Raw genomic sequence first — 23,090 nt, forward strand, 5'->3', positions numbered from 1 at the left:
GGCCCAGAGAGGTTAAGTCACCTGTCCAAGGTCACAAAACAAGTAGGTGGGGCAGGGCTTGAACCCTGGGCTTTCTGGCTGTTGTCTGACACCTTCATTGCCAAGTAAGGTCCAGAAGGCCGTGGACTAGTTTCAAGGTCACCTGTGGCAACTGTAATGGGGCAGGGGTTAAGCGGTTCCTGGGGGACCAGCCCAGGCATCTGCCAGCGCAGTGTCGCTGGTGTTGGAAATCAGAGAATGGGTCATGGGGAGGCGGGTGTGTGTGTGTGACCATGCGTTTGCATTTGTGCATGTGCACTTGTGCGTGTGCGCTTGTGCGTGTGCACTTGTGCGTGCGCGTGCCTCTTGTGGTCACTGCAGGGTGTCGATGGCAGCACAACCTCCCTATGGTCTTCCCCTTGAGGGGGTGGAGAGGGTCCTGCAGAGGAAGAACTGCTCTGATGTGACTTCCCAGAGGGTCACAGGGAAAAAGCAAACCTGACATTTCCCATTCCCACAGCCCAGGCTGCAGCTGACCTTCCTTTTTCACCCAGGGTCTGGAAAAGTCTGCAAAACCGTCCCTTCTACACTGTCCCCAAAAGCAAGGGCGCCCAGCATGGCTCTGCAGGAGGTAGGGTGATGGAGCCACGCTGGGCGCCCCTAGATGCTCCGTTTCCATCCCTGGGCCCTTGGTTCCCCAGCTATAAAACCCTCACAGCTCCTGCTTTGTCCACCAGTCACTCCATTCTCACTATAACGCCTACAGAGGAGGAGTCCAAGGCACAGAGAGCTTGGGATATTTGGCTGAGGTCACACAGCCAGGAAGTAGCAGAGCTGGGATCCAAACCCAGGCCTAGCTGGCTCCCACAGCAGTACATGCCTCCCATGTAGTCTGCAGCTCTGAATTTCTGGGGTGTTCTTTTCTTTGTCTGTGGGTAGCCCCTCCTGACAATAACCCTGCCTGTGCCCTGAGAAAGGAGGAGACAGAGTATATACCCATCATGGGAGAGCGCTGGCGGTACTCATTCTCCACCCACCTCTGCACATGTCAGTCCCACTATCTGGCAGACCCTTGTCTTCTAAACAAACCCAGTGGAAACCGCACTTCCCCCTGAAAGCTTTCCTTGACTGCTCCTGCCTAGAAGGACCCCTCTGGTCTCAGCTTTCCATGGGGTTCATCTTGTTACTCTCTATGTCACAGGCCCCTCAGGTAGGCCCAGGGCCCACTGCACACTAGCAGTATACATTTGCCCTGCAACCAGTGCACACGGCCCCTCTGCCAGGGTTCTGAGCCAGCTTCTTTCAACTGTTGATACTGTGGCCTGAGCCAGACAGACGTGGGACCTGCCCTCACGGAGCATCTGTCCCAGAAGAGCTCTGGTGTGGGAGCTGGGCTGACCATGCTGTGTGCTATCTCATTAACTCACCACAGCAAACCTACCACATACAGTGGGAGGAACACCAATCCATTTTCCTTACCAGAAAACCAAGGCTCATTTCCAAAGCCACACAGATGTGAAATCTGCATTCCATGTTTCTGACTCCAGATGCCCAAGCTCTTAGTTCTAGAGCCCAGGCTGTCCCTTACCCTTGAACAGGCATCAGAGCCATCTGGGCCCAGCCCTAGGCTTTTGGAATTCCTAGGTCTGGGGTGGGCCTGAGAATCTGCATTCTAACAAATTCCTGGGCGATGCTGATTCTGCTGGTCCAGGGACCCACTTTGGGAACCACTGCTCTAGATGATACTGTTAAAGTAGGCGTGTCAGAGACTGTCTTTTCCACACTGCCACCTCCCCATACTCCCATTCCACAGCCCAGGGAACAGGCACAGAGAAGGCAAGGAACTAACCCTAGAGGAAGTTAGGGTCAGAGCTGGGAATGCAGCCCAGGGCTCCTCACCCCTGGAGCTGAGCTAGATGCAGGACAGTGAGGGTGCTGGGCTCAGGTGGGCAACAGCCTGCAATGGGAAGAAGGGCCATCTCTTTAAAAGCGGGACTGGTGGTGGTGGAGGTGGTGGTGGGGTACGGGGGGAGGGCTGTCCTGGCTCTCCTGGCCCAGCCCCAAACCTGTGACTCCCCAGCATCTGGAAACCATCATGGGGAACAATGAAGGGAGCAGGGGGCCTGGCTGCTCAGGCTCTGATCCTGTCTGTTCGGGAGAGCAAAGGAACCCACGGCCTGCAGGCATCTCCTGCCCCCACCTGCACCACCACTCTTTGTCACGCCACTGGATACACAGTTCCCCAGGGGCCACCTGTCAAGAAAAGTCAGCCCCTGAACTACAGGGCGGGCTGGTGGCCAGGTTGGGTGCCCGGAAGCCTGGCCAGAAGTAAGGAGATCCCAGCCGGCTCAGCTCCCTGCTCAGCCTGCAAGACTCTATGCTCACTGCTGTGCCTCCCTGGGCCTCAGTCTCCCTGCAGGAAGCTGAAGTACCACACTGCCTGGGCTGGCTGTTTATCACGTACTGGCATATATCCGACCAGCTTGGTCCCTGGGTCCTTGTTGCCCCAGGGGTCCCATTGTCCTCTGCAGGCCAGTGGAGGTCAAGCAACCAGCCACAGAGTGGGAAAGCACTGAGGTCCTCCATCATGCCTTCAACACTCAAATCCAGGGCCCACTATCTATGAGGCACTGGAGCAGGGTTAACAAGACAGATGGAATCCTGGCCCCCAAGAACTTACAGTCAGGTGGGAAAGAAAAAAACAGGTATCTTATGCAACTAATTAAAGTTGTGATGAGGGCTATGAAAGAATGGGGTGCCACAATAGACACTAACGGGGATCTCTTTTTCAGACAGGGCAGCCACACTGCAAGGTCTATCCCAGCCTCTGAAGTTACACAACTTAAACTGCTTTTAGGGGGATGTTTCTTACCTGCCCCCAACCCACTACTCTAGCCCTAATGCACTGTGATCTGGGACAAGGCCCTTCCCTGCCTGGGTCTCAGTTTCCCCATGTGTCAGTGCGGGGAGGAACAGAACCAGGAAAGGCAAATACTTCATCTTGTGTGCCCATACCAATTACTTGCTATCAGAGCACTGTGTTGAGAAGGATTCTGCAGCTGTATCCTAGCTCAATAGGCCAGGATGGGATGATTTTGGTGATGTCTGCCTTACCACGGCCGTGGGCTGGGGGTGACAGGCACACAGGACCTGTGCTAGCATTCCTGACCTAGGTGATTCCTAAAGATCCTTCCAGTGCAAATGTTCCCCAAGTAAATAGTATACAGGCTGGAGACACAGACAGAGTTTGAGTCCTGGAATGGACCCTGGATTGCCGGAAGGAAGAGGCCATTGCTTCCTCCCCCTCTGAGCCTGTCACAGATGCTAGTCTTGTGCTCCACGGCTGTTATGCCTTGAAAATATGACCCTGGTTGCAAAAACACTGACCTCTCCTCCAGGAAGACTTCCCTACCAGCCCTGCCAGCTGACATCCCTTAGTCCCCGGGGCCCCCTGCACTTTGTACATCTCTGCAGGAAGCATATAGGATGCTTCACTCAGTTTGGTCCCTCCCCAGGGACAGAGACCATCTAGGACTCCTCTCTGCTCCCAGGGCCCAAAGTGGGTCTGGCACGGAGCAGGGAGCCTCTGGGGTGGAGGCGAAGGACAAAGTGACCATTTTGGACATTAGTATTAGCCTGAAATAAGTAGCTAGAGGAGAAAGTCAGGAGGCCGGGGGAGGGGGCAGGCAGCAGCCTGGCGACTTCCTGTACAAGCATGCTGGCCAGTGTTCCTCAGCCTCAGTGTGGCTATTGTCCCTGCTGGTCCAGAGAGCGGGCTCAATAGGGCCTCTGTCCCTCCTTGGGCAGGCAGGCCCAGCTTGGTGGCGTCCCACCAGGGCAGCTGGGAAGCGAGGGCCCACACTTCCTGTCCCCACTGCGAGTGTTCGAGTGTTCCGAGAGGCAGGGGTAGGAGAGGGGGGCTCCCCAAACAAGCGCCCATCTATGTCCCCTAGAGGAGGGCTGCCCAGCTGGGGGAGGAGGCGGGAGAAGGGACAGCAGGGCTGACGGTGTGCTCCCCGTGCCTCAGCTCCTCTGCTCCCGACCAGGTCTCCTTATGAGCCAGCACTGTCAGGAGGGTCACTCTGGCTCTCTGGCTCTTCCTTGCATGGGCCAAACACATCCTTGCCTCACCGCAGGGCCTTTGATCTTGCTATTACCTCGGCCAAAAATACCCTTCCCCCAGATCTCCACATCATTTGTTCCCTGCTTTGTCTCTATTCGAGTTGTCACTTCCTCCGAGAGGCTGTCCCTGAACATGACCTAACACCATAGCATATCTGCTTATATCTATTTCTTTACCGTCTGTCGTCCCACAGAACGGGAGCTGCATTCTCCCCTTCACTTTCATGTTAACTATGGTATGTCCCCAGTGCCTAAAACAGTACCTGACACATAGTAGGTACTCAATAAACACATGCTGAATGAACAGATAAAGTAACACACTCGAACATGGATTTACACACAGAGAGATGTGCTTTAAGAGCATAGCCTTGTGTTTTGGGGAACATAAAGACCAGGTTGGCTGGGGAGGAGGCCACGGGACGTGCAGGAAGAGCAAAGTAAAGATAAAGCAGAAAGGGATCTGCATGGATGCAGCCGCTTGTGCAAGGGGCTGGGCTGGCAGGAAGCTCGGAGGGCCCGTGGAAGCCAGACAACACTGGGCGCTGGGACTACACTGTAGGTGGGATTTTAGCTCAGAAGTCAAGGGAAGCCAGGGAAGGGTTTAAAATTGGGGGTGCCGAGGTTAGCCTCATATTTCCAAAAGGTCTCTGTATATGGAGAATGGATTGAAGGGATTAGATGTAAGGACACCGGTGAGGGGGGTGCTGCCACATGGCTGACAAAAGGCGACAGAGGGATGGCAGAGAGGAGAAAAGTGGAGAGACTCCAAAGACAGACAGGAGCTACAGTCAACAGGACTGGGGTTAGCCTGGGGCAGGGAAAGCGGGGGGTCAAACATGACTCCAAGGTGTCTACCGTCCACCTCCTCCCACAGTGTGGCTGTGGGTGTTGGGCCGGGGCCCCCTTTTGGCTGGTGACAGCCCTGGCTCTGCAAGACTGTTGGGGGAAGGGCCAAGGTGGGGCAAGGGGAGGGTGAGGGCAGTACCCTGCAGCTGGCAGTGATGAATGGAAGGAGGACTGGCCGTCACTGGGCTGCAGGAGACAGTGATGGATGGGACAGTCTTGTGATAACTATCTGCCCTGGCTCCTTCCCAGAGGCCTGTCCTCAGGAGTCACCAATAAAATAGTCACCTGAGCCTGGAGAAGGTGTCCCTAGAGACAGGGTCCACCCCGGAGCTAATGTGGAGGTGGGGCTAGATACCCCGGAGTGGTGCTATAATTACACACATACACTCCTGTGCAGGTGAGCAAATAGGCTCAATGCAGGAAGGGCCAAGTTAGAAACAGCCAGGCCACGTGCACTCCGGCCCAAGGCTTTCCCCCTGCTCCAAGCTGCCTGCTAGGCCCCAGGACAATTTTTAGAGCCACAAAGGAGAAATCGATGGAAGAGGTGTTGAGTTTAAAAAGGGAGAAAACCCAGAAGGAAGGCGAAGAAGCTGGAATCCAGAGCGAGAGGCAGGCCCCCCAGCGTTGCTCAGCCCGAGTTTCGCATGGCCTGTGCAGGGTGGGACAAACCTAAGATCTTCAGGATTCAAGTGCAGTGTGAAGGGACAGTCTAAAGCAGATGAAGAGAGGAAGGAAGGATGGCTCACTTCCAGACAACTCTCCCTGGACCTCTGGATCCACCTGCGGAGCCTGGGGACCCTGCCAAGCTCCCTGAGAGGGTCTCCCAACCACAAAGGACCACCATGCTACAGGAGAGGGCTCTTCAACCTGACACTGGCCACGTCACCAGGGGGGCACATTTTCCTCCCCAGGGGTGATGCCAAGGCAATACTTGGTACAGGGACCCAAGGCAAGCCCCCAGAAGCCCACATCCCCAGTTCCTGGACCAACCCTACTGGTCCTAGACCATCTCTTCCATCCTTATCTTCCTCCCAGCCTCCCGGAAGGCCAGAACAGCAGGAGTGGAAGGAACTACCTGGGAGATCTGGGCTGTGGAAGCCCCGGAACAAAGCCTCCTTGCTCTGCCCATAAAGGGGCACTGAGCCCGTACACTGAACTGGGCTTGGGCAAGCACATAGTAGCTGCAGACACACACACACGTGGGCTCGCAAGGCCCCAGGACCCTTGAGGCTTCTTGGGCCCTGGCAGCGGTGTGCAGCATCCTAAGCCTGTGTGTGAGGGTGCCCATCAGCACACTGGTGAGGGGTGTGCGCCCAGCGTGCACACGTGGGGGCTCCATGTAGCTGCACCATGCGCGTGGCTGCTCAGAGCCCCCTGTCCTACGCCCATCACCACAAGTTTCAGTGGGTTAGAGGTCAGTTCTGGGCTGGTCAGCCACAGGCAGCTCTGGATTTCTCAATATGATTAAAAATAACTGCATGAAAAATTAGGAGAGTCGTGCTGAAGGAAGGAGAAATGCAACCACTCTTATCTCTTCTGGAAAATGTCTTTCTATTCCCTGGCTGCATGAGGAGATGGCTGCCATCCATCTCGCGACCCTGCATCCTCTCAGCCAGCTGAGAGCAAAGGGGAAGAGAGCTGTGGCTATGCAGTTCCAAGACGTGGGTTTGAATCCTGGCTCTGCCGTTACTGGCAGCAAGAGCTTGGGAAAGTTTCCGAACCTCTCTGAGCCTCGGTTTCCCCATTGCTCAAGTGAGGAAAATATGATCTACTGGGTGGGGAGTTGAGAAGACTTAATGAGCTTGTGACGTAAAGTGCTCGGCACATGGTTACAACTCAGTAAATAATACACCTCAACCCCCGTGATCAGTATATGGACACTTACCTAAAATCTCAAATGTCTAATGTCTAAGGCCTTCATATTCTTTCTTCCCTATCTTGTCAACCTTCTGAAAACCCAGGAAAATCTCTGAAATCCAAAATTTCACTCTCCCAGCAAATATAAATAAGCTCCCTCAGTCTCCTTCAACAAGGAGCAGAGCTGGTCAGAACTAAGCTCAGTGTGAGGAGGGGGCAGTGGAGGAGGCCGGCCTCTGCCCTGTCCAAATGTGTCAGGTTTTCCCACATAGGATCTCATTTAATCCTCACAGTAACTGGGAGTTACGATCCACCAGCCCCCAACATGGAAAAGCCCAGACAGGAGAAGGGACTTTCTCAAGATCACACAGTAAGTGGCATCTCACTGTTCCCAGCCCACCCTGTGCCACCTGGTCTGCAATCTTTATATGAACTGGTGTATGTGGGCACCAGTCCTGGGGGAGTGAAATGGAAAATTGTGTGGTCTGGTAGGCAGGAAATGGCCAGGAGAGGTCACATGGGGCAGGGAGAGCCGCTCCTAGGCCTGGTGAACTCCACCAGCCTACAGGCTGCAAATCTGTAATCCTGTGAGTCACAGGGCTGGTCCCTGTCACCTCAGGGAGACCCACAAGTCAACTGGGTTCTATAGATGGTTCTGTGCAAAGAGCAAGGCCTAAGAAGTTCTGGCTAGAAGACAGCGTGTAGCAGCTGGCTACTTAGTTAAGAATCCTGGGTTTGGGCACCAGCTCTATCAGGCAAGTCACCTCCTCCTTCTGGGCCTCAGTTTTCCCATCGGGAATCAGGGTGCATGCGTTTAGGGGAGATGATTTGGATGCAACAGATTCTAGCCAAAGCTGACATTCTGGGAACTGACAGCTGTACTACGAGGAGGGACCAATGAACTGAATAAATAAGAGATGCTGCTACATGTCTAACCCACTGCCCTTCTTGCTGCATGAGCACACAAATATGCCCCTCATCCTTGTTCCACCTTCCACTCCTCTATTGATAGTGACGGAACAAAAGTCAGAGCAGAGAGCTCTGTGGGGTCTCTGCTCCCCACCCCCACTCTGTCCCCCAAGAGAGGCCGTCCAGGCCAAGCAGGGGAGGGGGCACACATCCAAGCTCACACAATTGCCACCTTGTCTGGGGGAGACAAAGGCCAAGCTCTAGGACTTGGCAGCCAACTGCCCAGATGGAATGACAGATCACAGAGTTGCTGAATTTAGGATTTTAAAAAATGTTAGTACCATAATAGCTTAGATTCTTAGACTCTCTAAAACCCAGAATAATAATGTTAGAATTATAGATGTGGAGAATCTTCATTTCAAAGAATAACTGCACGCTGAAACAGACAAGTGTGGAAGAGTTTAGAACGATACAATTTAGACAGAGAATGATTACTGAACCTCAGGTTATAGAACTCACAACATTCGGAACAACCAAGTGTCAGAATTGTCCAGCGTGGGAAGTCTAGTTCTTCAGAACAGGACTTTGTAATCATGTGATCTAAGAAATCTGGGATTGAACATCAGACAGTGACAAAAGCAGGACCACCTGGAACGTTCATTTCCGAGTCTCATGGAACCTCTAATCTTGTTCTCCCAGGAACTCAGACGGACAATGACAGCTCTGCTTAGCTGTAGAGACCGTCCCCGACACCTGTCTGAGCTCCACACTACTTCAGACCTGGGCAAAGGTGTATCAGAATCACTTGGAGAGCTGAAAAAATGCCCATGGGCAGGCTTACCTTGGATCTACTGAATTAGAAATTCTAACACCAAGCTTAAAAAAAAATTCCCTGGTGATTCTAGCGTGAAGCCCTAGTTGAGAATCACTGATCGAGTGCACTCTCTTCCATTTTACAGTTGGGGAAACAGAATGCATGCAACTGGCCCAAGAACACACCGTGGTGGTCCCTAGCCTCTAGACCAAGGTCAGGCCCCTGAGGCCTCTCTCTACTTGCTTCCTCTGCCTGGACTCCTTTGGCTCCAGGGGCCTGTCCCTAACTCACTGCATCTGCCTCTGAGCCCCCCTGCTCCAAGGGTGTTCCCGATGGTCTTGGGGACCAAGTGGGCCAGGACAGTGAGACATCTGAAGGCTACTAGGCTCCCAAAGCCAGCCCCTTCCTTCCTGCCACCCACATGCTCAAAGTCCTGCAGGTTGTTTCAAAGGGGGGATGGAGGGGCACTATAAAGGTCATCAAGGTCAATATCCAGCCTCCAGGGAGGCCCGTGAAGAAGAAAGTTCCCATGCATGACGAGTCATAAGCCAGGGGGTCCTCACTGTCACTAGCTTGCTGTGTGGCCTTAGAAAAGTCACTTGGCCTCTCTGGGTCTAAATGGTCTTAAGGCAGAGGCTGGACAGAGCACTTCTGGGACCCCTTCCCAGCTCTGCCTCTTGATGTCACACTACATGGCCACACATTTAAGGCCATAGGAGCCCTCAGCATCCTTTGCTGGCTTGTTCCCGGTCAATTAGGAAGTTCCTTCTGATGCCTCACCTGAAATAGTCCAGCTGCAGCTCCAGCCCTTTGCTCTCCTGCATGAAGAGGGGCGCCCTTTACTTACGCACAGGAAAGCCCCACCTCGCGCACCCCAGCGGAGGGCGCTCCTCTCCACTGTCCCTGCTGCAGCTCTGGCTGGCCTTGCGGACTCTGGGAGGAGCTGCACCCCAAACAAATGAGTGGACCTCATCAGGAGCTGCCAGAGCAACGGAGCCTGTCAGAGCCAAGGCCTGACCCCAGTTTTAATCTGATGTGCTCACAGCTCCTACGCAGCTAAGGAGGGCAGGGGCCCTGCTGGGCCAGCGTGTTTCCTCCAAAGAGACGGGAATTTCCAGCCAAGAACCCCTTGAGCTATGGAAAGAAAGCCTAAGCGGCCTCCTCAGGAATGGAGAAGTAGGAGCCCAGATAGACCAGTGTTTCCCAAATGTTTATGTGCCCACGAGTCGCCTGGGATCTCACGAAAGTGCTGGTCCTGATCTGTCAGGTCGGGGGTGTGGCCTAAGGCTCTGCATTTCTGATAAGCGCCTGGTGATCCACAGACCACACCTTTAGAAGCTCATAAATACCAATCTATTTATTCCTAAGAACCCCTTACTTTTGTTCAGCTTAGTTGCAAGTCCTTTCCAGCTCTGTTAGCTCATGAGATCCACACAGCAGCCCCGAGGGGCAGATGGGATGCATGTCACTGGGTCCACTGCACAGAAGGGGAAACTGAGGTGTAGTAAGAGCAAGGCATTTGTTCAAAGTCACTCACTGGCTACACTCCCTCCTCTAAACTCCTGCTCCGTGGCAATGAGCGGCCTCACCCAGTGCCTCCCTGTCCTGCCTCCCTGGAGGCAGCGGTCAGTTCCTCTGCCCCGAGGCCTCCTGGGCATCTCCAGGGGACCCTTGCTGAGCTCTGCTGGCTACTGGTCTGACTCCCAGTGGGCTGAGTTGGTGGAACAGACAGTTAGGAATCAGCTAGGCTGTGGAGGCAGTGTCACTCGGCGCAAATCCTAGCCGTGCCCTCGGCTCCTGTGTGACCCTAGGGGAATTCCTTGATGTCTCTGAGGACATGAATGATGTGCAAGGACTCAGCTTGGTCCCTGGCACATAGAGAGGACTCAGCCAACATCAGGTCCCTGCCTCCCTTTCCTTTCCCACATCCCAGTTTCGTCTTTTTTTTTTTTCTTTTTTTTTTTTTGGGCGGGGGAAGGGAACAGGACTTTATTGGGGAACAGTGTGTACTTCCAGGCCTTTTTTTTCCCAAGTCAAGTTGTTGTCCTTTCAATCTTAGTGTGGCGGGTGACGTTCAGCTTCAAGTTGTTGTCCTTTCAGTCTTAGTTGTGGAGGGCGCAGCTTAGCCAGGTCCAGTTGCCGTTGCTAGTTGCAGGGGGCACAGCCCACCATCCCTTGTGGGACTGGAGGAATTGAACCGGCAACCTTGTGGTTGAGAAGCCCACTGGCCCATGTGGGAATCGAACCGGCAGCCTTCGGAGTTAGAAGCATGGAGCTCCAACCGCCTGAGCCACCGGGCCGGCCTCCAGTTTAGTCTTGTTCATTTCTTCCTTCCTCCTTCATATACCAGGGGAGCCAAACAAATGCATACACATGACTTGTATTCGTCTTTTGTTATCATTATATATTGAGTATTACAATTTTAATGTTTTTTTTTTCTTAAAATGTGTATACATTTTTTTGGCACCCTCTGTATTTATGACGTCATGGACTCTGAAGCAAGACTGCCTGGGACTGCATCTGAGCTGTGTGACCCTGGGCAAGTCATTTACCCTCTCTGTGCCTCAGTTTCCTCTGTGCAATAGGAATAATAAGAGTACACAGAGGGCAATTGTGAGGATTAGATGAGTCAATACATGTAAAGTGCTTATAGTGCCTGCGATATGGCGAACACTCCTTCCAAGCGTTAATACCTTCTCCATATGATGGCCCCTGCTCTGCCGCAGGTGCGAGCCATGGCAGACATGAGGGCTACAGCTGCAAAGCAGCAGCAATAGCTCACAATTGCTGAGCACTCAATATGTGCCAGGCACTGTGCTAGTGATTTCATGGACTTCCTGGCCCCACCCCACAGGTCATAGTCAAAAGAGAATACCAAATACTAAGCTGGTTGAGTAAAGGGTTTTTTCAGAAGACAGAGTGACTGAGAGCTCAGAAGGCTTGTGGAAAGAGGGGATGCACGTCCCTGTTTGAGCTTCATGCACCCCAGCAAGGCGGGGGGGGCAGAGCTTGGGCTTCTGTCAACTTTCACCCCTTGTCATCATACTTACTGCCTTGGGGACAGCCCCCTCCTCACCACCACCCCAACCTGTGGGATGAGAGACACTCAGCTCCTGCACAAAGCCTCCCTCCCCAGCCAAAGCCAGGGAAGTTCCAGGATACAAGATGGGGAGAAAAGCCAGGGTGCACACTTTCTCCTGCAGCCTAATTTCTGCCCGGGCCTGAGCACAGCAGGTGCAGCATATCCTAATGGATGGCTCTGTCCTCCTGGGCAGAGAGGGCCTATGGGAAAAGCTGGGCCCTGGGGTAATTAACCAGCTGTGTGTCTACCGGCAAGTTACTTAACCTCTCTGTACTACTTTGTTACAAAATAAAGGTAGGATGGAAGGGAGGGAGAGATGAATGGAGAGAAGGTGGGCAGATGGATTGCAGACTCGGCTCAGGCTAGAGTGACAATCCAATGAGATCATAAGATGGAGGCCAGACATGAGGAAGGTCTCATTTCTCCAGCCTCCCCACCCCACTCCATGGGTGTTCCTTCCCTGCATCTGCGGCCTGATTTCTCTGCAGCCTAAATCTTAGAATGGGGGACCTGCAGGGGAGGGGAGCCTAACTCTTAAAGGCAGGCCAGGTCGGTGGTGCCAAGTCCTCAAACCCAGAGGCTAGGCTACCTCTCACCCCAGATAAAGCCACAGGGTGCAGGAGGAACCCAGTGGAGGCTGCATTCCCATCCCGGAGGGCCACCCCAGACGGATGGAAAGGGAAACCACTACCATCATAAATATGTCTGCAAGACTCCCCGCCCCGGCCCCCTGCAGACGAGGGCATGGGCCATGGCAGCCCTCTGGCTCTCACCCACCCAGAAGCCCAAAACCCTCACTCACTCCCATCTAGCAATTTCAGCAAACGTTTTGTGAGCACCTGCTGTATGCAGGCCTGAGCTTCACTGCTCACTGGGCAGTGGAGCACCAGTACAGCTTTCTAGTTTTTATAGTGCATTTGCCTACCGATAGCCTCTGGCTCTCACACAGGCCCTGACAGATGGGCTTCACAGCTGACCCTGTTTCATGCATTCAGGGGTATGAGGGCTCAAGGGCAGGGTGGACTTTGCCAAGGTTGAACAGCTACTGAGGAGCAGGCCTGGGTCTTCTGACCTCAAAGCGGTGCCCCCTCTGCCAGCTATGTGAATACAGACCCTACCTGGGACAGGTCACTTGGAAGTAGGCGAGAGGGTTGTGCCAGGACCAGCCCCAGGCTCGGCAGGGCTCCGCAAGTCAGTGTAGGAGCAAGGCCAGGGACACAGAGGGCACAAGGGACACTGCTCTGGGGAGGGTGCGTTTGGGCTGGGCTTGGAGGAAACGGAGAAAATGAGAGTCAACTACCGGCCAAGGGCACAGCATGGCAAAGTCCCGGGGTATGACAAGGCTTAGCAGGACTCACATGGCAAACAGCTGGGGCCACACTCCAAGACTGGGGCAATGCAGAGTGGAGCCCACACAACGAGGGGGCATCTCTCATCCTCCAGGAACTGCATGGGGAGGCAGGAGAAGTGAGAAGCCGTTGAAGGCCTTAGAACTAGGTCTTGGGTGGGGTGCTGGTCCTGAACAGCAGGGTTCAGAGAGGAGAGCCTGTGGGCCTGGGATGGCTGAGGAAGGTCTCCTGAGGGAGGGACGGGTTCAAGCTGAGCCCTGATGGGAGCTAAGGAGGAAAGCAATTAGGGAAAGGCACTGAAGGCTTGGGAGATGGCATGAGCAAAGGCTTGGAGGCTGAAGAGCCCCAGGTGCGTGTGTGTACATGTAGGTGCATGTGTGCACCTGTGTGTGGGGGGGTAAGCAGCCTGGCTGGGGGAGGGCAGGGAAAAGGAAAGAGGAGGCATCAATCCCCGTGCATCGCACTACCTCATACCAAGCCCACAAAGCCAAGCTCCGGAGCCTCACCTTACAAATGAGGGAGCTAAGGTTTGGGGAGGCCCAACAACCTGACAAATATACTACCAAGAGCTGCCACTTACTGGACGCTGTGGAATGCCAAGCACTGTATCAGCCGCTTTGCCCACACATTTCCCACAAACACCCAACAAGGGGGTGAGCCCATTTCAGATGCCTGGGTGACATTGTGCAACATGCACCAGGCCCCACAGCTGGGACATGACCGAAGTGAGGTCTGAGTCCAGCTCCGTGAGACTTGGCTGCTCTGCACTATCACATCCTCACTGAGGTGGAGGGGAGCAAGACATGACCCAGCCAGAACTTTCCACGGGGCCCGAAGACTGCCCTGAGCTACTCCAAGGCAAAACAAGCCATATAAGAGGTTCAGGTCAAGAGTGTGGCCTACAGGAGACCATGGGCAGGGGATGTTGAGTGAGTGAGTGAGTGAGTGAGTGAGTGAGTGAGTGAGTGAATGGGGTCCTTCCAGCATTCAAAGGAGGGCAATCTTTTTGAGCTTGAAGGACAGGTGCAATCAAAGAAGGCTGCCAGGAGGAGGTGACACCAAGCAGCTATTCAGCCCAAGAATGCAACTGCTCTACTTCAGCTCTCCATCCACGGAAACCTGCAGGTGCTCAAAGGACCAGGGATGGGTCCTGCCTCCCAGGGTTTGCCAACATCCCTGTCCCTCAGGGCCCAGGGGCAGAGGATTGAGAAGGACTGATACAGTGAGATTCCTGGGGGCTCCAGTAAATATGGGGAGATGAGGGCCCTAAATCACCATCTGTGGTCCATTTAAAAGGAGAACTGACAGCTGAGGATGTGAAACTGGCCCTCTGGGACTCTTTCCTGCCAGCCTGAGACAGCAGGAAGGATGTACACGTTGCTGCCCCATGAGCCCCCATGCCCTGTGCCCCGCCCCTCCATTCCCCTGCAGCTGCTTCCACTTGTCTGTGCCAGGGTGAGCATTTGGCGATCCATCCCTCTGCCTGGCCAGAGGGGAGCTGACAGCCCACAGGTGGCACTGGGTACCTTCTAGCCATGCCCTATCACGCTCCTCCCGGAGCACTCATCCTGGGCTGAGCAGAGCCTCTGGCTCAGTCCCTGCCTTCTTGCCCCTCAAGCCAACCTGGGTGACCCAAAGTCATCAGAGTCTCCCTATGTTCCCATCCAAAGGCTCCTGAGAAAGCACAGCCTTGTCACACAGCCTCCCAGTAGCCCATCCCTATAGGGTGAGGGTGAGATGGGAGGACTAGAGCCCCCTCTGATGACCCGCACCACCTGAAAGCACTTTCTTAGACCTCTGGAACTTCTCAAACCAGCCAAGCTGAGGCATCATAATAATAACGATAATCGTTAACACAGTTACAGCAGCTAACACTTAGGATGTGTATGAGGTACCAAGCTCTGTTCAGCACTTCTGATAAAACAACTCACTTATCCTCACAACTTCCCATGAGATAGGTTTTTATTACCTTCAACTTATAGAAGAGGAAACTGAGGCCTAGAGACATTGAATTGTCCCAAAGGTCCCGGCTGGTCCGAGGCAAAGCCAGGTGTTGAACCCAAGAGGGCTGCCTTCAGGGGCCATGCTTGGAACCACATGCCACAGGAGAGGGCCTCAGAAGAGGTCATAACACTTGGTTTGGGGGATTCCCCAACATCAGCAGTCACCACACCATCCCCAGCGACACCCATCTCAGGTAACGTTCTCAGAGCACTCACGGCATTTCAGGTTCTGTGACAAGCACTGGCACATCGCAGCCTGGCCCCTCGGCCAGTGAGCCTGCCCCAGGTTCCCGAGGAAGCCCTTGCAATGACGCCTGCCATGCACATGTTCAGGCCCTCAACCCTGGGCCCAACACTCCGTCAATGGAATCATATCATGACGTTTGTCCTCCCTCCCTCCATCCCTTCCTTCCTTCTTCTCTTCCCCCTTCCTCCCTCCCTCCTTCCCCCACATCCTTCCCTCCCTCCCTTTATTGCTCTTTCATAACTTGTAGGCCTGGCCTTGCGCTATGAGAAAACCTGTTTTCCCACTGGTATATTGATGGGTCTGAGCTAAGCAACAGTCCTGGGCCCGAGGTTCTGCAGGGGAAATCCTGCGTACCCTCAGTCCCCTTCAGCCCATCCCCTGCCCAGGCTCCAGCCACTCCAGCCCCAGAGGAAACCCAGGCCTGCAGTGAGGTCAGCACCAGAAGAGGGGGTTAGAAACCCCAGGCAGGGGTCAGACATGGGCTGGTGGCCTTGGCCTTCCCTGCCGTCTTAGGACACCCCACAGGGACCCCTGCTCTGACCTAGGGAGAGGTGCAAGGACTGAGGTCCAGTGTACTGCTGTAAGCAGGGTTGGAGAGAAGGGGACCTGGTCCAGGCTCTGCTTTCCCCTTGCCTCCTGCTCCTCCCCCCGGCAGGACCCTGAAACTATTTACATCCTGCCTCTAAGGTTTCAGCTGTTCTAGGATTCGATTCTCTCTCTGCTCTATTTTTCTTCTTCTTTTGCAATCTCCAAGAAACTTGAGCTGCCAGATGGGTGGGGGTGATGATTGTTTTCTGTCTGACATCTGGATTTCATTAGCAGCCCTGGGCATGCTGACTCAGGAATGGCAGCTCCCCTGGGCTCAGGCCCTCCCCAGACCCCTCACAGAGCCCAAGCCCCTCACAGAGCCCCGTCCTCAGCTGGACATGGAGGCACAGGTGACAACACCCCTCAGACCTCCCTCAAAGGAGTAACCAGCCCTATTAAGAATGTCTTGGCAGTGGTGGAGGCTGAGGGCTTATAGAATTTCTGCTCTCAGCTCAGTGCCTGATGGGTGGCTGCCAGGCTGGGTGTGGTTGGGCCTGACCACCATGGGAGTGGACAGAGGGCTTAGGGACAAGACGCCAGGTCCTGGATGTACTGGCCTCATCCGCACCCCAGTCTCCAATCCAACAAAGATGCTGAGTGTGCCATGAAGGCAGGGAGCCCTGCATTGACCCCAAATCACAGATACATGTTGGAGATGAGGAAAGGTAGCTCAGAAAGGTTAAGTGACTTGACCAAGGGTGCACAGCAGGAAGGCACTAGAACTGGAACTTCAACTCTGGTCTGTGTGTTATAAATTTGAAGTTGTTCCCTCTGATCTCAACAAGCTGTCCCTTCACTAACATTAGGGTCCATAGTATTCGCACATGGACCCTGAACCCTGTCTAAGCTTTAGAGGGAGGATGATATCGGGAGTTTTCACACCCTATCATCAGAGAGGCCCACAGTGGCCATCCAATCTAAAGCAGCTCGCAGATACTCTTCAGAGTCACAGTACACCTCTTGTGGGCCCCTTCTTCCATAAAAAGTTGTTAAAAATGATATTTTATGACTGCATTGGTATAAAGACAAATATTATCCAGGCTGGGTTCATTATTATCTATTCATTATTATTATATTCATTTTTTCCTTCTGGCTTTAAAATAAGTAAAAAGGAAAACATTTTTGTGGGCCCCTAAAAGAATCACAGACCTGCTGTTTCTCCTGGAAAAGTTGGCCTGGTGTTCTCTATCAAAACACTCATATTCTGCAGAGCAGTTCTTGCTAGCTGATACCTCATTTTCTTATTGCTTTGTGCTTATTGCCTGACTTCACCAACTAGAAGGTAAGCCCCAAGAGAGTGGGGACCTTTCCTGGCTTGTTCACTGTGGCATCTTCAAATGCCTACAATGCACTTGGCACATAGTAGGTGTTCAGTAACTATTTGCTGAATGAATAAATGAAAAAGAGCCTATCATTTCAGGCAAGCATATTTGTATCCCAGTTAGTGGCACCCCACTTGCCCAGGTGACCACCTCAGAAAGCTGGTAGCCCTCCTTGACACCTTATCACTCTCCCCTTTAGCTGCCTGCTCACCAGTCCCACAGATGCTACATTCTCACAGTGTCCAGAATTTGTCCCCTCGCTTCCCACCTTTGCTCACCCTTGCCCTGTATCTGGTCTTATCATCTATCCACGTTCCTGGACTGGTTTTGTCTGCAATCTTGCCTCCTCCAGCCCGGCCTCCGATCTGCCACTACTGTGATCTTTCAAAATGCCAATCCAAGCATGTCACCTAAAACCTTTGGATGGCTTCTCCCTGCCCTCCAGATAAAGTCCAAGTTTGTACAGCCTGGCACACAGGCCCTTCACCACCTGCTGCGGCCACACCTCCCACTCCTCCCCTCAGGCACCCAGAGTGCCAGCTGTTGCCAAGGGCCGGCGATTCTCGGAAAGCGTACTCCCATTACAGCCACACTTGCTTGGAAGCCTTCCCCACCCCAAGCTCAGACTCCTCTTCCTGAGGCCTCCCATGAAGCCCAGGCAGAGCTGGTCCCTCACTGCAAACCTCAAATATCGCCCTGATCACCCTGAGCAGCCCACAGTGTTTCTGTCTATCCCACTGAGGACAGGGGGAGAGTCTTATCTAGCAAAGGCCTGGCACACAGTAGGAGCATAGCAAGGGTTGGGTAATGGCAGTGAGTCTTGGGCCTGGCTCTGTCCTAGAAAAACTATGTGTCCTGAGCACAGATGTGACACTGAGCCATGCCCCTACAAACACACATACTCATGCAGGCAAGTGCAGCTGGCTCAGAGCAAGATGCTGCTGCTCAGGTCTTCATGGTCTGGCCCCATTGGTGTACAGAGGCCAAGATGAGATGTCCACGTGATGCTGCAGGTAGGCCCAACAGATAGCAACCAAGATTCTCCTACAGCCATCTGGGATTTCTGCAGCTACCAGAGCTAGCAGCCCCAATCCACCCCTGGCCTCCTTGACTCAACTAGGACAGCAGACACCTTGAGGCTGGACCAGTGGTGGAATTTACTGGATACACAGACTTGGCCAGACCAGGCCTGGTATGGCCTTGGCCCCCATTGTGCTTGTTCCTCTTTACTTCCAGCAACCCATCTTTAGAAAACAAACAAAAACAAAACAAAACAAAAACACCTGACTTTCTGAGATCAAAGTCTGGATGCTAAGGCAGATAGTAGAACCTAATTTGAAAAACATGGACTCTGGAATCAGGAAGATCCAAGTTCTAATTCCAACTTTGATGTTCACTAGCCCTGTGACTTTAGGCAAGTCACTTAACTTCTCTGGGCCTCACTTTTATCATCTGGCAATTGACTGATAAGAGTTTTTGAGAGAATTAAATGAGCTAATGAATATCACATGCTAAGCTTAGTAGTAAACTCAATGCTTAGAAACTATTATTATTGTTGTTAATATTGCTACTACCCTTGAAGTAGAGGCCTGACACAGTGTGGTGACAGCAGTAGAGGCAGGTTTTTCAAAAATTGAATAGTAGACATTCTTGGCTCCCTAGCTAGTGCTGACATTAATGAAGATGGACTCAGTCCAGGCACAGCCTCACCCCACAAACAGAGACTGCCCTTTGGCAAAATTGGAAACTGGTCTCCAGCACCTTTCATCTCTGCTTCAGGATCTCCTAGTCTTCCTGCACAGCCCAATTCCCCTCACACTGCCCCAGGGACCTGTGAGAAGCCCCATCAGTCTGATGAGTTGAGCTCTGGACACCTCTATCCTACCCTTAATGTTGGAAAAGAACAGGTTTCCACCCCTGGTTCCTATGTCCTACCACCTGGGCATTGACAGTGAATGTTTTACCCCCACTTTCACTGCTGCCTTCCTCAGAGCTGTGGGACTGCATGGGCAGTTTCAGGAGCTAAGCAGGGCTAACTTAGCGTTTTGCACATTCCACTCTCAGTTAAACCATTTAAGATTTTAAAAGCACTTCAACCATTTAAAAAATCATTCCACAGGAGAGGAGAAGAGAGCAAAAAAAATATTTGAAGAAATAATGAAATAATGAAATAATATTTGAAGAAAAAATATTTGAAGAAATAGTGGCTGAAAATTTCCCAAATCTGATGAAAAACTTTGATCAACACATCCAAGCAGCTCAAGAGACTCTGAGTAGGATAAATAGGAAAATACTTACAAATGGACACATCATCATAAAACTGCTGAAAGCTAAAACAAGGAGAAAATCTTGAGAGTAGCAAAAGAAAAATGACACATCAATTACAATGGAATTCCAATAATATTAACAATTGGCTTCTCATCAGAAACAATGGAGGCCAAAGCACATATTCAATGTGCTCAACGAAAAAAAAAAGCCTGTCAGCCAAGAATTCTATACCCAGCAAAGCTATCTTTTAAAAATGAAAGTGGGCTAAAGACATTCCCAGATAAACAAAAATAAAGAATTCATTGCTAGCACACCAACCTTTCAAAAATACTAAAGGAAGTTCCTCAGGCTGAAAGCAAGTAACCACAAAAAGTAATGCAAATACACACAAAAAAAACAATGGGCACTGATAAGGTGATTATGTTATTGTAAAGGCAGTATAAATGAATATTTATTTTCCTTTCGTCTCTTAGCTTATCTAAAAAGCAACTGCATAAAACAGTATGCATATAATTATACTGTTTGTCTTATAACATATAGAAACATAGTATGCTTTTGCCAATAACAGCACAAAGGAGGCAGGTAGGAGCAAATCTGTCTTGGGCTAAGGAAATGATTCCAGGTGGTAACTTGAATCCACAGCAACAAATGAAGAGAACAATAAATGGGAAATAAGGCTAATCTGACGAAAGCTATAGACATATAATTGCTTTCCTTTCTTCTTTCACCTACTTTAAAACACATACAATTATATAAAGTAATAGCTGTAACAAGTATTGCTGACTTTATAACATATATAGATGTACTATGTATACTAGTAATGCTATAAAAACAGGAAAAGAGAATAAAGCTATATAGGAGTAATATTCCTATATCTCACTGGAGTTCAGTTAGTATAAATCTGAAGCAGATTCTGCTAAGATTTTATCAAATAAGCCCCAGAGCAACCATTAAGGACATAGCTTTAAAAAATAGTGAAAAAATCATTAAAGAGATTAAAACGTTACATTAAAAATTATCATTTATGCAAAAGGAAACAGTAAAGGAGGAATAGAAGAACAGAAAAAAACATGAGTAATTTAGAAAACAAAAAATAAAGTGACAGACCTAAATCCAACTATATCAATAATAGCATGTATCAATATAGAATTAACAATAGCATTATCAATAATGTGAATGGATTAAACAATCCAAACAAAAGGCAAGGATTGTCAGAATGGATAAAAAGTAAACCAAGATCCACGTGTATACTATCTCCAAGAGACAGATTCAAAGAGTTGAATAGATTGAAAATAAAAGGATGGAAAAGATCTGTCATGTAAATAGCAACCATAAAAAAGCTGGCTACACTAATATCAGACAAAATAGACTGTAAAACAAAAAACAAAAATGTTACTAGAGACAAAGAGGGACATTTTATAATGATAAAAGGATCAATCAGGGAAATATAAACATAGATGTAGCTAATAACAGAGCACCAAAATACATGCAGCAAAAACTGACAGAATTGAAGAAAAAGAAGTCAAGTAAACAATAATAGAGATTTCACTACCTCTACTTACAGTAATGGATAGAAGAACTAGGCAGAACATCAACAAGGAGACAGAAGACATGAACAACATTATAGACCTAACAGACATCTATAGAACATTCTATCCAACAACAGCAGATTACATTCTTCAGTATATGAACCATTCTCCAGTATAGCTCAAATGCTAGGCTATAAAGCAAACTACAACAAAGTTAGAAGCATTGAAATAATACAAAGCATGTTCTGTGACCAAAACAAAATAAAATTAGAAACAATTACAAAAAGATATGTGAGAAACTCACAAATATGTGGATATTAAACAGCACACTCTTAAATAACCAGTGGGTCAAGGAAAAAAAATCATAAGGGAAATCAGAAAATACCCTATGATAAGTGAAAATGAAGATACAACATACATACCAAAACTTGTGGGATGCAGCTCAGAGGAAAATGTATAGTTGTAAACATCTGCAATAAGTCCTCACTTAACGTCATTGATAGGTTCTACAATTTTAAGTGAAACAACATATAATGAAACCAATTTTACCATAGGCAAATTGATATAAACAGGAATTAAGTTCCAATGGCATCTCATCAATGTTATAATGAGCAATGTGGATGAAATGATGTTATTTAAGGATGTGCTGTACATTTAAAAAGGAAGATGTAAAACCAGTAGTCTAACCTTCCACCTCAAGAAACTAGAAAAAGAAGAGAAACCTAAACTCAAAGCAAGCTGAAGGAAGGAAATAATAAAGATTAGAGTGAAAAGACTTGAAAGCGAGGACTCAAAGAAATATTTGTACACCCATGTTCATTGCAGCATTATTCACAATAGCTAAAGGTGGAAGCAATCCCTTTGTCCATTGATGGATAAATGGGTAAACAAAATGTGGACACACACACACGCACACACACAGGAATAGTATTCACTCTTTTTTTAAAAAGGAAGGAAATCTTGTCACGTGCTACAACATGAATGAACCTTGGGGACATTATGCTAAGTGAAATAAGGCAGTTACAAAAGGACAAATACTGTATGATTCCACTTATTTGAGGTTGCTAGAGTAGTGAAATTCATAGAGACAGAAAGTAGAATGGCGGTTGCCAGGGGCTGAGGGAGGGAAAGAAAGGGAGTTATTGTTTAATGGGTACAGAGTTGCAGTTTTGCGAGACAAAAAAAAGTTCTACAGATGGATGGTGGTGATGGTGGTACAATGTGAATGTGCTTAACGCCACTGAACTGCACACTTAAAAAGAGTTAGGATGGTAAATTTTATGTTGTATACCTACACTTTGCCACAATTTTTAAAAAGACTAGAGTGGAAAGTAATGAAATAGAAGAAATTAACTAAAACAAAAGTTGGCTCTTCTGAAAAGTTCAGCAAAATTGACAAAACTTTAGCTAGACTGACCAGGGAAAAAAAAGAGAGAAGACTCAAATTACAAGAATCAGAAATGAAAGGGGGGAAATTATACCAACCTTACAGTGATTAAAAGGATTATAATAGAATATTATAAACAACTGTATACCAATAAATTAGACAACATAGATGAAATGGACAAATTCCTAGAAAGACACAAACTACAGAAACTGACTCAAGAAGAAACAGAAAATCTAAAAAGACCTATAATAAGAGTTTCAATTAGTAATAACAACAAAAAATCTACCCACAAAAGAAAGCCCAAGCTCAGATGGCTTCACAGATGATCTACCAAACATCTAAAGAAGAATTAATATTAATTCTGCCCAAACTCTTCCAGAAAATAGAACAGGATGGAACACTTCCTAAATCATGGAACTGGTAACTGCTACTACATGGATGAACCTTGAAAACAATATGCTAAGCAAAAGAATCTAATAACAAAAGACCACATATTATATAATTCTATGTATATGAAGTATCCAGAATAGGCAAATCTATAGAGACAGAAAGTAGATTCACGGTTGGTAGCGACTGGGGGATCAGGTGGTGACAGCTAATGGGTATAAGGTTTCCTTTTGAGGTGACAAAAATGTTCCATAACTAGTTGTGGTGGTAGTTACCAAAATATCTAGTACCTTGCTCTGTGAATATACTAAAAATCATTAAATTGTACACTTTAAATGGGTAAATTATATGGTATGTGAATTGTAGCTCATTAAAGCTGTTACCAAAACAAGCTTTAAATA

The 23,090-nt window shown here is 49.8% G+C and overlaps 1 protein-coding gene across 2 annotated transcripts in view; it reads right to left on the reverse strand.

Annotated features, from left to right (window-relative positions):
* The window catches only part of ZCCHC24 (zinc finger CCHC-type containing 24), a 61,815-nt gene that overhangs the window by 23,450 nt on the left and 15,275 nt on the right, over positions 1-23,090 (reverse strand). The window contains exon 3 of one of the 2 annotated variants that reach the window (XM_074339680.1): positions 21,338-21,421. The exons of the other annotated variant lie outside the window; for it this stretch is intronic. Coding sequence (XP_074195781.1) covers positions 21,338-21,421 — 84 coding nt within the window. The remainder of the gene's footprint in view (positions 1-21,337; positions 21,422-23,090) is intronic. 2 annotated transcript variants of the gene reach the window in all.

The sequence above is a fragment of the Rhinolophus sinicus genome, linkage group LG07 (genome assembly GCF_036562045.2).
Source record: "Rhinolophus sinicus isolate RSC01 linkage group LG07, ASM3656204v1, whole genome shotgun sequence".
NCBI classification, from domain to species: Eukaryota; Metazoa; Chordata; class Mammalia; order Chiroptera; family Rhinolophidae; genus Rhinolophus; species Rhinolophus sinicus.